This window comes from Ctenopharyngodon idella, chromosome 23, assembly GCF_019924925.1.
Source record: "Ctenopharyngodon idella isolate HZGC_01 chromosome 23, HZGC01, whole genome shotgun sequence".
In the NCBI taxonomy this organism is placed as follows: domain Eukaryota; kingdom Metazoa; phylum Chordata; class Actinopteri; order Cypriniformes; family Xenocyprididae; genus Ctenopharyngodon; species Ctenopharyngodon idella.
The window spans coordinates 13,199,830-13,220,982 of NC_067242.1; the positions used below are offsets into that span (position 1 = coordinate 13,199,830).

Genomic DNA, 21,153 nt, shown 5'->3' on the forward strand with positions numbered 1-21,153 from the left:
GTGAGTTTGGGGCGGGGCTATCTGTTGTATCAACTATTGGCTGATGAGTGTGTGGGGAAACCTGTTTGAAAATAATCATTATCTTTGCAGAAATTACACATTTTACTTCTAAATATTACTAAAAATTTGCATTGTTGAAACTTTTTTGCTGCACAATGTCACTGTACAAAGTAGATTTTTCTCTTGATGTTTTATGGAGTTTTATAAGTCTGTTTAAACCTGAATATCTTGTGGTTTATATGTCATTAGTGTTTGAATTGGATTGGCTAGAGGGGGAAAGACTCCCTAGTTCCAGTTTGTACACTACCGTTCGTTTTTAAATATTTTTGAAATGTCTTGTGTGCTCATCAAGGCTGCATTTATTTAATCAAAAATACAGTAAAAACTGTAATATTGTAAAATACTACTACAATTTAAAATAACTGTTTTCTGTTTCAATATAATGTAATTTATTCCTGTAATGGCAAAGCTGCATTTCCAGCATCATTACTCCAGTCTTCAGTGTCACATGATCCTTCAGAAATCATTCTAATATGCCGATTTGCTGCTCAAGAAACATTTATTATTATTATTATTATCACTGTTGAAAACAGTTTTGCAGCTTAATATTTTTGTGGAACCCGTAATAGTTGCTTTTATTTTTTGATGAAGAATGTTCAAAAGAACAACATTTTTTAAAATAGAAACGTTATAACATCTGTACTGTCACTTTCAATCAATTGAATGTGTAATGATTTCTTTAAAAAGACAAAAATCTTACTGACTCCAATCTTTTGAACGGTAGTGTATAACAAAAAGAGCTTTCTAAGATTAATTTCCTTCAAATACTGCATGCAATCTGCTCATTTGTAGATATAATTATTGCTCAAAGGGTGCTCTTTCATACCTCAGGAGACTAAAGAAGGTCTGAGTTTTGTTTCTCTGAAACATCGGCCTTGCCTTTGTGACATTTTTGAGATTTCTTCTGAAACTCTAGCACTATATACTATAGCGATCGCCTTTTAAAATCTTTAGAATTTGGCTTTTTTACTTTCCAATAACTGCATTTAGTTGCATCTTTATCAAAACAATACATATATCAAGCTGCACTCTGATCCATGTACTCTAAAATCTGAACCGTTATACATTCAGGTCTTGAGATATAGAAGATCTGAGATTGTTTCAGTAGTGTTATTTTGGTTCTATGAAAGGCGTGCTGTTTGACTGTGTGCGAGAGGCTGTGAGGCCGACGGGGAGGTGATCTAGGGAATACCCCACATCACTGGAGCCTTAGCCGTGCCATGAAAGGACTCTCTGTGTCTTTCTTGATTGACACTCGCTGTGACGTGGTCACAACAACATGACCCGTGAAGGTAGGGGGTCCTGCCTCTTTGTGCGACACCCAACAACACCCCCCACCCCCCAGTCCCCTCGGCTCTGACATTGTATGCATCTTCTCAACTTTTCTCTCAGGGGATTTAGCCCTTAAACACCCCCCCCCCTCAAGCCTACAGAAGTTCAGACTCCAGCCATCCTCAGGAATGAGGGGAATGAGGAGAGTAGAAAGAAAAGAATGGACTGAGAGCTTGAGGGGTAAAGGGAGAGGAGGGGGGCAGGAGAGAGTGAAGGTTTTTGGACCCCAGAGGCCTTGGTGTGTTAAGCCGTAGTGTTAATGATTTTAGTTGGGCGGTAATTACAGGCCATGGCAAAAGAGCACTGAGGAAAGGAAAACAAGCATGCTCAGAATGAGAAAGACTGCAGGATGCCTTACTAGTGCTTGAATTGAGGTGAATATAGAACTGATGTCCATGTAATTGTTAAAGATAAGTCACAATGGTCAACGGACTATTCTTCCAAAACGTGACTTTTTAATTAGTTTTATTTTGTTTTGTTTTTTTGATGTTCCTTGAAATGATACATGTTGGTCCAAAGAAAATTTGCAACATTTGAGTTTTGTTTTGTTTGTTTTGGTTTGGGTTTGTTTTTGTTCTGTTTGTTTTTGTTTTGTTTTGTTTGGTTCTGTTTGGTTTAGTTTTGTTTTGTTTGGTTCGTTTTGTTTGGTTCTGTTTGGTTTTGTTTTGTTTGGTTTGGTTCTGTTTGGTTTTTTGTGTGGTTTTGTTCATTTTGGTAAAATCAAGTTATAATAATAGTACATATATAAGTTAATATACATAAAATATATATGAATAAAGTTAAATATGTGTAAGTTACATATATGTCATGTTATAGAGATTGTGGGTTGAGAACCATTTCATGTTAACTTCAGGATGTTTTCTGTAGTCAAATCCAAGTGAACAGTTTGGCTGTTGGTGGTGTGTGTTTTGCATATTTGTGTGTGTGTTTAGCAGTGGAAGTGAAGGCATTTATGACCCAATAAAAAGCCCCTATCTCTATTCTCTCATCTTCCTCTTTCCTGAAGATCACAGGACGTCTCACATCTACAACTCCTTATGTCTTAAAGTTTTAGAGAATGGTGTGTAGAGATTTTTGTGGTTTTTAACAGCCAGCTGAAATTATTCTAACAAAAAAAAAAAAAAAAACATGATTTTAACATGTTTTATGAACATTCTGGTATGGTAAAAAAAATATATTGACCTCATGGTACACCACCTCAGTACATTTTCGTAGCTTAAGGCTTTTGTCTGTAATCACCGTAGTTGTTGTTTTTTCCCTGCACTACTTCAGAACATCAGATAAATGATTTTTGTTGCTCTGGGTTTGACCTCTGGCGGTGACGTGCGTGTTTGGAGTTAAATGGGACAGGTTATTGCTTTCGTAGAGGGAAATGGCACCAGTCAGCTGAGGAGATGACACTATCATTGCTGATCTTTCTCCCACTACCTGAACTTTGGTTGTTTTTTAAGTTTTAAGAGTGTCATGTGAATAAATTCTGAGAGGTGTGCAATATTACACTTGTTTTGAAGACAGAAGCATAATGCCTTTCTACATCAAGCGAAACCATATGGTACTTACAGATGCACAGCAGTTACTTGACTAATCTGCAGGTTTGTTGTGCAAGTGTTTTGTACTTCAAAGGCTGCGGCCTGCACCCTGATTATCTGTACTATATATATACTAGTCTATATCTATATGAATTTTTGATGGTTCTTTGAACACAAGGTGGAAGCTGCTACATTAATTTTTAAATGTGAATGAATGAATTTTAAGATAACTATTGAGCTAGATGCTATCACTTACATACAAATGCACATGCTAAGTGTACATTGAAATTAAAAACTGAACTTACAGTAATATTGCTAATTGTTTTCATATTATGGCCAATAACAAACAAATGGCAATAAATATAATTAATATTAAATATAATTTATTATAAATCTGTATAATTTTATCTAACAAAACACACAACAATATGATAATGTACTATATGAAACAAATCTGCTAAAGAAAGTTTTTTTTTTAATTGAGAAAAACAGAAGAGGATATTGAAGGAAATGGCTCTTCTGGAGCTCATAAAGATTTAAATCATAAAACTTATATTTTTCAGCAAAAATGTGCAGTTCTCTCTGCATAAAATTTTATTTATTTATATTTTTAAAGGCACGCAGATTTAATGATGTTTCAGAGATGTTTCTTGCTACTGCAAGACAAAGAATCCCGTTTTTTTTTTTTTTTTTTTTTTTCCCTCAGTCCAGTCTCCTGGCTGTGGTGGAGAGACTGTCGCCCCATAACTGCATTTTATATACAGATTACATCATCCTTACAGATTACATCATCATATAAACATTGGTGACATCATAATGATTTCACCCCTTTCCATAACCGACCAGTAGCCCTTCACTGAGTCATGTGTTTAAGCGTGTGTGTGATTTATATGTGTGTGTCTGGATGGGTTTGCAGATGAGGATCTGCTTTAGTCTTCATCATTAGCCATCCATGGCTGATTTCAATTAAGGCTAATTGCTCATTTAAGGAGCGGTCTGGCTTAAAGAGACCATTTCATCATACTGTCAGATATTATTTTAACAAAGTGTGTCTCTCTCTCAGGCTGTTGCACGGAGGGCTCCATGAATGTTCGTCACCATGATGATGACGGACCAAATGCTGGACCTCCCGCTTCCATTGAGCAACGAGGTTCCCATGATGCACCACATGATCAATGGCGATGCACCACAGCAGGTGAGTTCATAATGTTATAGATCCCATTTAGGGAGTTTATCTATTGCCTATTGATTTTTTTTTTTTTTTTAATTGATTGGTTTTATTTAATAAATTGTCAGTTGATAGAAACATTAGATCTCTCAACCTCTTTATTTTAAAAGCAAGAAATATTCCTCCAAGCCAAAACAACTCTATAGCTAAAGACCTAGAATTGCCCCTTGTTTGACACAATTAATATGTGTGACTTTTTTTTTTTTTTTTTTTTTTTTTTTATACAGGTGATCCTGGTCCAGGTGAACCCAGGTGAGACGTTCACCATCCGCACAGAAGATGGGGCTTTGCAATGCATCCAAGGTTTGTCCAATGAAGATTTATTTTCCACTGTATTCTTGAAGTAGATTGCTGTTGCTAAATGATGCTGTTGAAATATGTGAATGAATCAGACCTGTTTTGAAATGAATCAGGGTGTTTTCAGTCAAGCTTTTGGTGCCGTTTGAAGTCTGTTTCATGTTCAGTTTGTTTGTTTGGCATGAATGCTGCTTTCTAAACTCATGCATGCTCAGAGATGTAGTCTGGAATATGATTTGGATGGTTTGCCATTTGGTGAGAATCCAAGAACAGAGATGAATCTGCAATCTGTCGTAACTCGTGAAGTACAGTACTGCGCAAGAGTCTTAGGCCACCATTAGATGTTGTTTTAGCAGTAATATAATGACCATATATAATTATTTCTCACTCTCTTTATTAGAATATAAACAGAAAATACAGTAAATTTCTATGCTGTATTAAAAAACAGGGAAAAAAAAATCAGATAAAAACAGCTTCTATAGGCTAAAGGAAAAATCACATGTAGATGTTTCTCCCCCTAAATTGTGCGGCCCTAAAATGTTCTCCATAATAATTATTTGCAAACCTCTAAGGGATCTAGGCCATGTGATAGTGCTACAAACCTTGTGTGTTTGGCCAGTGGAGAGGCATTCAGTCACTGAATCCTTAAACGAAATTACATCTGACCTCATAATGTGTTTTTAACCAAATAAAGGCCACTGAATTCCCTCAGTAAGAGTTTTTCAAGTGTATGTAAGAGATTAAATGTGGAGTCACAGTAGCCTAGACCACAGGATACTGGTTCCGACCGTCTGAGTGCTCGCATCACTGTTTACACAGCTAAGAGGAGCTGCAATGACTGTTTAATTCAATTTGTCCAATGAGAATAGCAGAATCAGCAGCAGAGGGGTGTTTGGTTTATGGTAGAGATGGAGCTGGCAGCTGGCTGACAGAGGAGTGAGAAAGAATGTAGATGGAGAGAAAGAAAGTCTCACAGGTGTGGAGACGATGCAGTTGAAGGCCACGGTAATGTTCTGGCACGTTCGGGATAAGAACTTTGTTTAATTTTCTAATGTTTGTTCAATCTTTGCCAGGTGGCCGTGCCACGCTGGATAAGGCGAGTCCCCTGTTATTCTTTGATGTTGACTTTGCGTTTTTGCAAACAATTTGCTGATAAATGTTTTCCCAGGGCTGGGCAGTGTACAGTTGGCTTATCTTTATTAAAACAGTTCTGTAAAGAGGTATCGCATACTATGTATGTAATTCAGAGCGCCTTTAGCACCTTCATCTGAAAGTGCAAAATGAAGCTTATAAATCACAGTAATTGGCAAAATTGCATATTTTCAAAATCAACTAGTTTTTAGGGTTTAATGTGTACTGTAATTAGGCTGGATTTGAAGGGATATTTTACCCAAAAATGAAAATTGTCAACATATAAATGTACACACACATTACTGTTAAAAACTTTGGGGTTGGTAAGAGAGATATATATATATATATATATATATATATATATATATATATATATATATATAATATACATTTATTTTTTTATTATTATTTTGAAGTGTCTCTTATGCTCACCAAGCCTGAATTTATTTGATCAAAAATACAGTAAAAACAGTAAAATTGTGAAATATAAATAAATATTACAATTTAAAATACATATTTGTTAAAATGTAATTTATTCCTGTGATGGAAAGCTGAATTTTCAGCATCATTACTCCAGTCTTCAGTGTCACATGATCCTTCAGAAATCATTCTAATATGATGATTTGGTGCTCAAGAAACATTTCTTATTATTATCAATGTTGAAAATAGTTGTGCTGCTTAATTTTGTAGAAACCATGTATTATTAACATTTATTTGCTGTCATTTGTAATCAATTTAATGCATTTTTGCTGAATAAAAATATAATATATATATATATATATATATATATATATATATATATATATATAATATAGATGATGATATACTTCCTTTTGTCAGCAAAAGCCTCTAAGTCCACAGAAGAACCAATCAGAAGACGCGAATCAAATCAAATGATTTCAAGATGAATGACAGTGTGCATATGAGGCGGCTTTCAATTGCTGAGCTGCAAGTTTTTATCATGTTTTGTCCATCGTTACAGTGGCAATGACAGGATTTCGCGAGTAACAAGTAAACACAAGTGTTCCTTTTGCTGCTGTAAAACTGAGAAAAACAGATGTTTTACTGTCTTTTGTCCAAAGAGGTGGACTTAGAGGTGCAAAAAAAATTGTTAAATACCAATGAATTGACTAAAGTGACATTTTTGAAAATAAGGCATTTCAGTAACTCTCTAACCTTTTTCATTGCCATTAAAGTGAAATTACTGAACCTAATATATGTATGTATGTATGTGTGTATGTGTGTGTATATATATACACACACTAAGAGGGTGTCTGAGCATGTGCAGTGTAGACCGCTTTGTTCATTTTAATGTGAGTGATTTAGTTTTATGAGAGCTAGCTTTTATGTTGTTTTTGTGAAGTTGTTTGTGTGGTAAGAACCCTGAGTTTTTCAGTGGAAACGTACAGGCCAAGAGGAAAAGGGGCATGTGGGCTTTGCTCTCCAGCCATGCAGAGGTTTATGAAGCAGAAAAACATCTGAATTCTACTTCCTCCCCTGAATCACCTTTCCTGCCGGGCATAGGGCTTCTGATGGATGTCTACAGGGTTGACACCGATTCAGTCCTCCCCTAGCAACCGTCAGAGATATTGTGAGGTGTTATAAAAATATGTTCTGCTGCTCAAATACGTCACTTTGCATTAGTATCCGTAGAGACATATTGTCAACTCATTCTCATTAGGAGGCCTGTAAAACACACACACACACACACATATCCCATATGCTTGAATTTCAGAATAATGACCCTTTTGTGCTCTCCTCAACTTTATTTATTTGCGAATTCTTGTAAATGCTCTCTGCGTCCTTGTATTATATCTCTATCTCTTTCCTTCACTCATTTTCTTTGGACTGCGTAAATATGTTTCCTGTTGATGTGGCTCGGAGGCCTCCCCCCCCCCTCTCTGTGGCCCCCCCAATCCCTCACCCCTTTCCTCCAGCACCGAGAAACAGAACTCCAAAAGGCAGATGTCTAATATTAACGGCCACGGTCCCGAAAAACTGTATGCAAAAAATGTGTCTCCCTTCATACAGTCAAGAGAGCAAGAGGCCTTGGGCAGACATTTAGAAGCAAAGGAAAACTTCTAAAAGAATGTGTACATGTGGAGATCAGGCACCGCTAACACATCACACCTGGCATTCGCTCTTTCCAGGTTAACCCTGTGCAGACAGCACTCGCCTACGGCCTCAGGGGAGCCAAAATTCGGACGCTTTTGTCATCACGCAACTTGAGTCTTAGGGGGTACGAGTCCTTGAAAGTGTTTGATCTCGCTGTGGGACGTGCTGGTCTTGATGAACATCACATTGCTAACATGATGTTAAAGCATCATAAAATGCACTATGTCTGGCTTCTCTCTGTTTTGGATTCTTCTGCAGGACCTGAGTGGAACATCCAGAATGCCCTTAATGTAATGAGTGAGGTCTGCAGCCAAGTTTGAGAAACCGAGTTGTGGACCGTCTTTCATTAAATTGATCAAAAGTGACATTAAAGACATATAATGTTACGAAACAAGTTCTTTCAAATAAATGCTGTTCTTTTGAACTTTCTATTCATCAAAGAATCCTGGAAAAAAAAAAAAAAAAAAAAGTATCACAGTTTCCGCAAAAAAATATTAAGCAGCGCAGCTGTTTTTTACATTGATGATAATAAGAATCACAAGAAAAAAATAAATTTTTAAATATATTAAAATAGAAAAATTATTTTAAATTGTAATAATATTTCCACAATATTGCTTTTTTACTTTATTTTTGATCAAATAAATACAGCCTTGGTGAGCATAAGAGACTTCTTTCAAAAACATTCTGACCAACCCCAAACTTTTGACTGGTAGCATATACATTATATTCATGTACCACAGTATTAATGGTACTTCAAGGTGCTTAGAGAATACCACGGGATTACCACTGGTACTACCATGTTTTTGGGCATGATATCATAATGTTTTAGGTTTGTACCATGCCAATACCATGGTGTTTTTGGAAGTACATTGTAAATACCGTAGTACATGAATTTCAGCAGTATGATATATTTTAAAGTACATTGTATTATTGTGATACCCTTGCTTTACCATTGTACTGTCGGAGTACTTTTTGTAAGGGTATTGTACCAGTTTTTGGGCATGTTCAAGAAATGGTTTTACCATGGTATTTAATCCAATGCATGGCATTAAATAACAGAAAACTAATTAACACTGCTGTGTGAGTGTTTCTAATACAGTGGCTGAGAGAGTAATGGCAAATTTGACATCTTTTTACCTTCTGACCAATGTAATCACGTCCAAAAACCTTGGATATGCATACTTTATTTATATATATATATATATATATATATATATATATATATATATATATATATATGTATATATATATATATATATATGTGGTGAGCAGAAGCTACAACAAATATAATTTTTGTGTTCCCATTTGCTCCAATAGTAAAAGAAAAAATCCATGACAGCATTTGTATGACTTTACAAAAGATGAAAAAAATATTGAGACATTGATTATACTGGTCAGAAGAGAGAAAGATGTAAAATTTATTAGATGAACTATTAGAAAAACTCACTCGGCAGCGTTAGTGTAGTGTTGTAGATGTACGTTTAATTTTTTTAAAAATTAAAATATAAAAACTTTGCTATATTTACAGTGTTAAAGGGTTAGTTCCCCCCAAAATAAATGAAAATTTGTCATTAATTAATGATGTAGAACCCGGAAGTGCTGCACTGTGTTTACAATGTGAACAGCGTAGGAGACTGACAGGGAAGAGAAGAAATTGTTGAATAAAGTCATTATTTTTTAACATTAAGGTTGAATCGCTGTAGTCACATGGACTATTTTAACGATGTCTTTACTGGGCATTGAAAGTGGTAATAACATTGCAGTCTATCAGAGACCAGAAAGTTCACGGATTTCATCAAAAATATCTTAATTTGTGTTCTGAAGATGAACGAAGATCTTACGGGTGTGGAACGACATGAGTGTGAGTAATTAATGACAGAATTTTCATTTTTCGGTGAACTAACCCTTTAATCATTTTGGAAACTCGTCATCGCAGTCTTTGAAAAGGGTCCCTTATGTAGTATGAAAGCATCATAATAGTAGTAGTACTGTTCAGCATCAGAGCAGCAGAATACTTTATATAGATAAACATCTTTCTGCACATGCACCCAAACCGACATTCACACACACAGTGGATTATATATGTGCAGAGAGACGTTGATGCCTCCTACAGTAGCCCGAACAAGAAAGCAGGAGTTCCAGGAACAGATGGTGGTTAGTTTCATAAAAGTGCAGTTTATTTCAAACTCAAGTCAAGTTCAGGTTATTTTGCTTTCTACATCTCGCTCTTTGTTGTTCCTGTTTTTCTTTGCACTGTTTTGCTTTTTATGGCATTTGCTGTTTTTTCCCCCCCCCTCGTTTAGTGTGTGACTGTTCTCATCTGGTCTGCGCTCTTTCCTGGTGGAGGAAACCCCCTCTGCCGCACAGATGATCATAGCAGAGCTTCAATTCCATTCCTCTGACTCACTCCGCTGAGGAACAGTGGATTTTTTGTGCATCATGGAACGGCAAAGAGAGGGAGAGAAAGAGAGGTCTGAGGAAAAGGGCAGCGTTGTGTCTCAGTCACGTCCTTTTCATGGTGTACTCTCAGTGTGTGTTCGTGAATATGCCAGTCTTTTCGGAATCCGTTGGCACACTGGGTACTTTTTTTGAACGAAAGCTCTCAGAGGAAAACTTTATTGCTCAGAGCTTGCTCTTTCATACCTCAGGAGACAAAGTCAGCATGGAATTAAAATTGACTCTGTTTGTTTTCTTTATAGATTTTCCTAGTCTTGTTGTGCATGAATCATTGGTGCACGTTATTCCTGAGGAAAAGTCTTTGTGATCGCTCTTTGTGATCCAAACTTTCTACACCTCGGAAATTATTTTTCTTTTCGGCTTACATCATCAAGCCCTTTTCGATTTGTACCCTGATTATGAGCGATCACTTCCTGATGGAAAAATCAAGTCCCGCCCTTTTTTTTTTTTTTCCTGATCGAATATCCTGTTTCACTTAAAAACATCACATTATGAAAGTAAAATGGTTTGTGAATTTTTAGTTTGGTCTCCTTGAATTTTTCTGGTTGAGATGTTTCTTGTAAAAATTACTTGGGATACAAATGGAAACATGAGATTATTAATAAATTAAAAGTATAGATTTGGGCTGTACAATATATTGAAATAAAATTATTACAATATGGTTTTATACGATTATCAAATGCGAAGTTAACTATTTAATTGAATAGTTATATGTGCTGTGGGTCTAAGTGTTTAGTGTTCATAAAATATCTCGTGTAGCTCATGATCCAGTGTTTCAGCATCGATTCATTTATTGAGCTCATTTTGAAGCCCCAAAAAATTCTTCCATCCATTACAAAAAATATTTAAAAAATTTTTTGGGTAAACTAACCCTTTAAAGTTTGAAAATGAAGAAATTTCAAAGTAATATTGAATAGCTCAAAAAGTGGGAATATGGCCTATGAAAACTCAAGGAAAATCACTATATATTGCATAAAAACAAAATATAGTAATATGGCACAAAAAATAATGAAAATTCTGTCATCGTTTAATCCCCTTCAAGTCGTTCCAAACCTGTATAAATGTCTTTGTTCTGCTGTACACAAAGGAAGATATTTGGAAGAATGTTTGTAACCAAGAAGATCTCGGTCCCTTTTAACTTCCATAGTTGGGAAAAAAAAACCTATGGTAGTCAATGGGGGCCGAGATCTGCTTGGTTACAAACATTCTTCCAAATATCTTCCTTTGTGTACAGCAGAACAAAGACATTTATACAGGTTTGGAACGACTTGAAGGGGAGTAAACAATGACAGAATTTTCATTTTTGGGTAAACTATCCCTTTAAGTCTCAATTTACTCTCCTTTTAGTTTTATTGTCGTCTAGGAGAAACAGTAGACCTATTAACGAGATCTCAGTTGTGATTTTTCTTTCATACAGCTTCTGTCGCTTGTTTTGTTTAAAAGTTTTCGTATCCTAATTCCTTGGTTTGCAACCTACTGCCACCACATTCTCCAGAACATTACACAGTGGAACATTCCACCAGTTTGTTTTTTTTCCTCCTCCTCCTCTTTCTCTTTCTCATTTCTCTCTCCGTTCTTTTTTTGCTGACCTACTATTTTCAGCTACCACTGTGTCCTGCTGCAGGCTTTCTGCGTGCCTTCATGGGGCAGTGGTTTGGTAATCGTAGTCTCAAGTTCCAGGATAACAAGGGCTCGCATAAAAACAAACCCAGCAGATTGACACCTCTGGTCCTTGCCAGCGCACTGGCACAGTTTGCACTGCCCGGCCCGCTGAACAGGATGAGTGTGCACTTCACAGGAGTGAACTCCATAACCCGCCACTGGTTTACTCTCCTGTGCAAACCCACATCACAGACTTATGTGTTAAAAAGCATAATCTGATAGAAAAATTGCACAAAAGCAGTGTGTAACCATTATGCACTGCATTGCAAGACTTGATGCATTTTCTTAAAAACCGTACCTTTTTTGTTCCACAGAATTCATGAGAGTGAGTAAATAATGACAGAATTTTACTCACCCCCATGAATTCTGTGGCACATTTTTGAAGAACATGCTGACAAAATGTTATCTCATAACTTCAGAAGTCTTGCAATGTAGTGCATAAGGGTTACACACTGTTTTTGTGCCATTTTTTTGAAGCTTGTTGTGCTCAAACAGATGAAAGTAAGTCATACAGTTTTGGACCAACATGAGGGTGAGGAAAATAATGAAGGAATGTTCATTTTTGGGTGGACTATCCCTTTAAAATCAGGTCTTTGTGTTGGTGTGTTTTTTGGTCTTTATCTCCTTAATTCAATCCTGGGATATATTTAAAGTTAGAAGCCACACTGAGTCTGATCTATATCTGAAGTAACGTGAGCACATTTTGTGCTTTTTAAGGAATTTTTTGACAGACAATGGCACCATTTATGAATGTGACAGGCTTCATCCAGAAGGGGCAGATCCAAGAATCTCTCTCTTCCTCTGTATGTCTTCCTCTCTCACCCCCTCTATCTCTGAGTCTGAAATGTAGATCAAGTCTGAGCAAAGGAAACTCCTTCCTGAGTTAGAGCGTGTCAGAGCAGGTCTGCCATGGAACTCTCCTGTTTCTCCCTTGTTTCCTCTCACTATTTTTTTCTGCCCATTTATATTTGCATACATAACTTTAAAACGTCAAAATTCACCTTAAAGGGAGAGTTCACCCAAAAATTAAAATTATCCCATGATTTGTTCACCCTCAAGCCATCCTATGTATATCTGACTATCTTCTTTCAGATGAACACAATCAGAGATATATTTAAGGATATCCGTGCTGAAGGGGGTGGGGTGGGGTGGGTCAGATTTTAAAGTCCCCTCAAAAAATTCATCCATCCATTATAAAAAATAATCCATACAGCTCCAGAGGGTTAACAAAGGCATTCTGAAGTGAGGCGATGTGTTTTTGGAAGAAAAATATCCATATTTAACACCATTAAATATTCACAACCATTCCCATTTTTGTGCAAACAACGCAATCACGTCGCTTCATAAAATTGAGGTTAAACCACTGGAGTCACATGGATTACTTTAATGACGTTTTTACTACCTTTCTTGGGCTTGAAAGTGGTAGTTGCGTTGGATCTCAATGGAGAGACCGAAACCTCTCTGATTTCATTAAAAATATCTTCATTTGTGTTCTGAAGATGAACTAAGGTCTTACAGTAGTTGAATGACACGAGGGTGAGTAATTAATGACAGAATTTTCCTTTTAAGAATGCGTGGATGAACTTTATTTTTAACGAAGTTTCAGTCAGATTGAATCAGTAAGACAATGATTATTTGTTCGCTTCATTTTACTGTGGATTTGTTTTTAAACAAGACACAGTTCGACGCAGGCTTTTCTGTTCCCATGTTCAGAAGGGGCAATGCTGCCCAGCCCAGCAGTGGAGGCACAAGCTGATCAGGCGTGCAGGGCTGGAGAGGAGCTGGGGAAGGTCCAGTCTGCCTCCTACGTAATTTTTCCTTCCCCTCCACTGGGGAATCACCCTACACAAGAGTCCCTTCAGCCCCACAGAGGTCAAACCGTGTCTCTGAGCCAGCTATAGTGAAGTCATTGGCCAGCAGCTATAAATCAGAAGTGCGTCTTTATCATTGCGTGATTCACTCGAGCTTCCGTTGCTTTTGGGTTTTTTTCAGGGATGTTGGGTGGGGAGAGGGTAAAGTTCTCAGCCTGTTAACTCAGGATGGGAAGCATGGAAATGAAAACAATGCCTTGAAAAACCAGAGATGGCCTGGCATGATAGCAACACCCTGGTCTAATTCTCTGAATGGGCTTTTATCAACGACACTGGGAGTAATTCAGGTCATTCCTTGGACTCGTCCATAGCGGGACTAATCAGCTGCTGAGAGCGGAAGGGTGACAGAGAGGGGGAGCGACTGGAGGGTAGCCGTGAAGTCGTCTCGTTTTCCTGGAGGGCTGTTTGCATAACGCTCTCCATGCAGGAGCTGAATGAGTCTGTGGATGATTTTTATTGCACATCCTGAAAGCCAACACCCTCCCACCCCAAGCATGCTGGGAATTCACAGCCAAGCGCTACATATCCACAGGGCTCACCGTTCCCAAGGCAGGGTGGATCTTCAGACAGACTGTTTGGAATATTGCAGTTTATGAGACGATTTGCTTTAGCTTTGAAAGGTGGGCTTTGTCTTGGATTCAGTTGAATCAACATCTAAGTGTCCCATAGCAAAGAGTTCACAGCCACATCCCTATCCACAGTGGAGAATGTCTTTGTTTAATATCTTAGGCCGCTTCTTTATTTGCTTGCTACATCTGTGTATCCTGTTAATCTTATTTTTTTCTTTTTTTCTTGATTTGACTATCACTTAAATTTCAGTAACCATCTGAAAATGTATTAACTGAAATTTAAGTGCTGGTAAAATAAGTAAAGTATTTGACGTTTTAATTTGTATGTAGAAAACAATATTCATTCATTCATTCATTCAGCACTTAAATTTCAGTTAATTATTTGAAATTTTATTTATATGTAAGAAAAAATGTATTTGTTGATTGATTTTACCAGCACTTAAATTTCAGTAAAGTATTTGAAATTTTAATTTGTAATGTTCGTTCGTTCGTTCGTTCGTTCGTTCGTTCATTCAGCACTTAAATTTCAGTTAATTTGAAATTTTAATTTATATGTAAGAAAAAATATTTGTTTGATTGATTCTACCAGCACTTACATATTAAAGTTTTTGTATTTTATTCAGTGATTGATTGATTGATTGATTGATTTGTTTGTTGATTTGTTGATTGATTGATTCTACCAACACTTAAATTTCAGTAAAGTATTTTAAATTAATTTATATGTAGAGAAAAATATTTATTTTACCAGCACTTGCATATTAAAGTTTTTGTAATTTTTTTTATTCAGTTATTGATTGATTGATTGATTGATTGGTTGATTGATTGGTTCTACCAGCACTTAAATTTCAGTAAAGTATTTAAAATTAATTTATATGTAGAAAAAATATTTATTTATTTTATCAGCACTTACATATTAAAGTTTTTGTAATTTTTTTATTCAGTTATTGATTGATTGATTGATAATTAATTAATGCCAATAATTGACACAATTTTTTTTTTATTTTTTTTTTAAACATTTAGTCAAACATTATGTAGTTCAAACTTATACAGATGAAATCAATTTTACGTCAGGAGGTCTGGAGCACCATAAGTTGAAAATGGATACCAAGACAGTGGAGTATGTGTTTGACAGAGATGTATAAGAACACACATATTTTCTTTTTATGAATAAATGTTATTAAAATTCACAGATCCGAGCCAGCAGTCTTGACGGAGATCTCTACCTGTGGGACCTTTAACAGAGTATGTGTTTGTCCGCATGTCCAGAGGAGTGTGTTTCAAGGCTTTCGGCCAAGAATACTGCACTAACTTTCATTAATGCGAATACAAACATTTCATAGTAAATATTTAGGACTGGGATACCCTTCACCCTGTGATTCGAGCCTATGTAAATGCAGTGAGGAAAGCTCTACTGTCTGTTATTTAACAGTGTTTGGAGTTCACTAGAGGCGAGTTACAACAAAATGATCTTTGCATCATATTTTGTTATGATTATGTCTCAAGATGCCATTTAATTCTTTGTCAACGTTTAGTCGTGGAACTATATAATGGTGCTTGAATTAGGATTGATTGTGTGTAGGGAAAAAATTGAAGGCCTCCAGGGTCTGTGAAACACAAATACATCCCCTTGATCAGTGTTGGATAAACACTTTGGCTCCCTGAGCTGCGAATTTTCCTCGTTGGATGGAGAGAGACAGATAGTGTTTACAGCAGGAACAATGGGCCATGCAATCACAGACACATGAAAACACACTGCATGTACTGAGAGACACACAGACCCTCTCCAGAGAAAATTACCATCTCCTATATACATAATCAGATTGACTGCAGGTCTGGAATTCTGGTGTTTCATCTGGCTGAAAGGAAAAACAGAAGAAATTCTGATAGATGGGTCACATTATAGTGCGTCTTTCAACATTTGTCAAACCACTGTTGTTTATGAAGATGAATTGATATGTTGCAGCTGAATGTTATGTTCTTCATATGGGTTGTTTTTTATGTGCTCGAAATGTTGCTCTTTCATAGCTCAGGAGGTTTAATGGACTTTTTCTTTTAGTAGTGGGGTGTCTCTATTATTGTTACTCACACTTAGGGTTTGGGATTTGTTCTAAACCACCTTTGTAAGCATTTAGACTAAGAATTTTTGACTTTTATTTTTGATAAAAGTAAAAAAAAAAAAAAAAAATCTTCTAGGCCCAGAATATCATAAAGGCTTAAAGGGATAGTTCACCCAAAAATGAAAATTCTGTCATTTACTCACCCTCAAGTTGTTCCAAACTTGTATATATTTCTTTCTTCTGAACACAGAAGATATTGAAGGATGTGGGTAACCAAACAGTTGACGGTTGCCATTGACTTCCATAGTATTTTTTTTCCATACTATGGAAGTCAATGGCTACTGTCAACTGTTTGGTTATCCACATCCTTCAGAATATCTTCTTCTGTGTTTAGCAGATAGATTCATACAGGTTTGGAACAACTTGAGGGTGAGTAAATGACAGAATTTTCATTTTTAGGTTAACCATCCCTTTAAGACTGGGCTCTTTTGACTTGGACCTGTAGACAATGAACCACTTAGTAACCCTAGCAACTGTCTCGCAACACCCTAGCAACCACCTACAACACCCAAGCATTGTGGTGGCAAGTTTTGCATTGGCCTTACTCACATTCTCTGCAGAAAAAATAAAAATCTAGTTGAAATATAAACATTTTCTCAAATTATTTTTGCAATTGTTGGCAAAGTACGACTATGAAGCCATAAAAATAGATGTGGAGAACATGGCTTAATAATTTTGATGAGAAATGTTTGAGTTCATTTTGAATTTTTTTTTCATGCGCCATGATGGATTTTCTTTTCTTTAATTACTTCATTTAAATTAAAAATTTTTGTTTTTATGTTTATATATATATATATATATATATATATATATATATATATATATATATATATATATATATATATATATATATATATATATATATATATATGAGAGAGATAGATAGATATATAGATTTTTCTGTTATTTCTTAGTTTTGATTAGAGCTGCACAATTCTGGATAAATTGAGATTGCGTTTTTTATTTATTTGTTTTTAAAATATAATAGAGATCACAATTCTCCCACGATTCTAAAAAGACAACTAAACAAAATAACATGTAATTTACTAGAGGTTCTGACAAAGTCACTCGTCACCACCTACTTGTGCAACAATGTAAATGATACAACTTTTGAAGCGTCAAGTTACTTTTAAAAGGTGATTTACTCTATTTTGTTCGCTATCATAGATATCAGTGTTTATATCCGAACTATAAACTTTGTACCTCTGTGATAATTTTAATTATTGTAACAGACATAATGATACTCTGTGGTTGAAAAGGCTGTTTTTGAAGCTGTTTCATACCTATGACAACTGCTCTCTCTGGCTCAGCGGCAGTGCCAACGCAGTTTTGAATGTTCGCTGTGATCGTACCGTCAAACGTTTGATAGACATATCTGAATTGTTGTCATTTAGGAATAAGATTGCATGGGTGTTTGAATCAAGATTGCGATCTTTTAACAATTAATCATGCAGCTCTAGTTTTGAATGAATGAAGGTCTCATGGCAAATCTGAGCAGTTGGAGAGTTTTGTTATCTCTTTTTAGGAACATTAGGGTTCTATTCTCAATTCAAGAAGTTCAAGACACATTTAAAACCTCATCAAAAGTCTCCATCTGCTATCCATGTATTCTTATTGTTATCTAGGAGAAACAACTGAGATGTTAGTTATCTCAAGTGTGATTTTCCTCTCCTATGGCGTCCTACACGCGCACACCCTCCCAATCTTGCGTGCTTAAAAACACAGATCAAATTTGCAATCCCTTGCAGAAAAAGCATTCTTTCTTTGCCCAGTGGCCCTTAGATTGATGCAACACATTCCTTCCAGAAACATCCCTTTCTTTTGCTCTTTTCTGCCCGTCGTCTCCCTGTCTGGCCAAGCTAGCCCTCCAATGTGAATTAGTGGATCTTTCTTAGGAACTGATAGTTTGTGGAACACTGAACTTCCGTTTTGCAATCTATGTATATGCACATGCGCATGTACATGCTGTCAATCACTGTTTCTGTAAAAAGAACGAAAACAACACTTGGTAACTTTTCCATGAGAGTTTATCTGGAGTATAAACGAAAATACACATTCATGAGGACGTGCAAGCACACGTACTTTGGTGGTGTCTCAGCGGCCCCCAGGACTGAGTGGACTTTATGAAGTACCCAGCAGGCCCTGCAGTGGGGGAGAGAGCTTCTCTCTGGAGCACAAAGAGGGGTTTGTTCTGCTGAAGAGGCTCTCTTCCTCGACAGCCTCCTGAGAAGCTTGGCAATCCAGCAGCTTTACCCCCCTTTTCCTTATGTCCACCTCTGCCTGTCTCTCTTTTACAATTGCTCACACTTCCGGTTATGGATGTGAACAAACCCCTTTATTAATCTGTGCATAACTTTTTGTGTTATGGACATGAATGATACCTCAAATTGTGGCTTGATGAGGAAATGTTTGCTATTACTTTTCTTAGTCAGACTTGTGATTTTTGCCTGGCAGATGATAAAACCAAAAAAAAAAAATCGTATAGACCAGAATCAAACTTGAGGGTCGGCTCTCTTTACTTAAGCCAGTGAGCATTCATCTAGCAACCACCTAGAACACCTTAGCAACACCCTAGCAACCTCCCATGACACTCTAGCATCATGGCGGAGGGTTTGCAAGTGTTAGCAGCGCTAACTTTTTTTTCTTCAGATGATGTAAAAAATTAAGGCTGCCAGTTTAACATGTTAGCCTAATTTATTGCAATTAATTCATTTTTAATAATTATAAAAAATATTTTTTAAATATGTAAAATAACAACAAAAATGTATTCCCTCTGACTTGTATGTACATTTTGATAATTTTTCTAGTTTATTTTTATTGTTAATATCCAAACCTCGGAAAAACTGACAAACTCTATTGGTAAATAAATTGCTGAGGACTGTTGGTCAAATAGACTTAACTACAATGATATGGAGATTATATATATATATATATATATATATATTTTAGTAATTTATGTGATTTTTATTATTATTATTATTATTATTTTTTGGTCATCTTTATTAGTTTTTTTTAATATTTCTATTTATCTTTAATTTATTTTTGTTTCAGTTTAATTTTTTTGCAATTTTAGTAGATGCCAAGGCAACATTTCTAATTTTCGTTTAGGTTTTTCATTTAATATTTGATTTTGTTATCTTTATTTCAGTTAATGAAAATTGATTTTTAATAACACTGATCGTGTGATTAATTTTGTTGCATTTTTTTGACGGTCGTAGTATTTTTGCTTTGTTCTGTCTTTCTATCCTTTAGCCTTCATGCCATCCATCCCTTAAACCCCTTCAACTGAAATAGAGGAATGCTTGTTGAGTTCCTTCTCTCTTTTCTCTTCCCTTTTCTCTCATGCTCTCTCTCTTTTTGTGGGTCAAGGATGAAAGGGCCCTTCATATTAAGAGCCTGTGATACAATCCTGTCACTCAGTCATCTAAACCCCACCACCACCAAAACCTCAAACCTAGCTCCTCCACTTTCACAGGAGCGAGAGAGAAGGGGGTCTGCAGGCCGCATACCTGCGCGAGACCCTTTCCAAACACACGTAGAACAATCTGAATGGATTTTGTTGTGCTCTGTACACGTCGCCCCGTGAAAAGGTTATTTTAAGCTGCCGTGCGTACACACTCATGTCCTGGTGAAACAACCCACACACATCGCTGTGTACACACACCCCTCCCCCGTCCCCTCTGCTGAAGAAACTCCTGTGAAGCCCCTTCAATACAAGCACAAACAGGGTCTTATTCAAACCCAGCGACCGCTAGCTGGAGAGATACTGACCCCGGTATTGACTGATGGGGGAGAAACTGAGGAGAAACTGTAAAATTCATCAGGGTGATTTGATTTAGTGCGCCGGAGGCTGTCACGCCACGGTTCCTGCAGGGTCTGGGGGAGATGGCGATGTCTAAAACAGCTGGTGGCCCTCCTCTACACGAGCCCCGGATGAGCATACACGCTTTGAGTTGCTTCTCTAGGCTTTATATTCTGACAATAAACAGTCGGTGTGGTGGGTGGAGGGGTTTCATTCACTGGCGTCCCATGAGAGCCATAACACAGAGGGTTTGTGTGTCGGCGGTGGCCGTTTCTTCCTGCTGCGCACCAGTTGGACCTGATGGCTCTATTTCTACCACGTTGACTGCGGTGAAGCCATAAACAATGCTTTAAACTGTTTGTTTAACCCAATGCCACAGTACCAAATATAGGCCTGTGGAGTTCCAACAGGATAGTGGATCAAAAATCATGTCAAGTCAGTTTTATTGGTATAGCACTTCTTACAATACACATTGTTTCAAAGCAGCTTTACAGAAAATCGTGATGAAAAATGAAAATTCTGTCATTAATTACTCACCCTCATGTCGTTCCAAACCCGTAAGACCTTTGTTCATCTTTGGAACACAAATTAAGATATTTTTGATGAAATCCGAGAGCTCTCTGACTCCTCCATAGACAGCAATTTAACTACCACTTTCAAGGTCCAGAAAGGTACTAAAGACGTCGTTAAAATAGTCCATGTGACTGCAGTGGTTCAACCTTAATTTTATGAAGCGACGAGAATACTTTTTGTGCGCAAAAACAAAACAAAAATAACGACTTTATTCAATTTCTTCTCTTCTGTGTCAGTATTGGCCGACACTGATCACATGAGCAGCACAACACACGCGTGTGTGATGCTGACGCAGAAGCCGGCCAATAATGACTCAGCGCTCTGACGTAGAACCTGGAAGGTTGAACCACTGCAGTCACATGGACTATTTTAACGACGTCTTTAGTACCTTTCTGGACCTTGAAAGTGGT

The 21,153-nt window shown here is 36.7% G+C and overlaps 1 protein-coding gene across 1 annotated transcript in view; it reads left to right on the top strand.

The window, feature by feature from the left end:
- The window catches only part of fndc3bb (fibronectin type III domain containing 3Bb), a 67,921-nt gene that overhangs the window by 9,947 nt on the left and 36,821 nt on the right, over positions 1-21,153 (top strand). Inside the window, exons 2-3 of the mRNA XM_051881737.1 lie at positions 3,985-4,116; positions 4,377-4,452. Coding sequence (XP_051737697.1) covers positions 4,009-4,116; positions 4,377-4,452 — 184 coding nt within the window. The 5' untranslated portion in view covers positions 3,985-4,008. The remainder of the gene's footprint in view (positions 1-3,984; positions 4,117-4,376; positions 4,453-21,153) is intronic.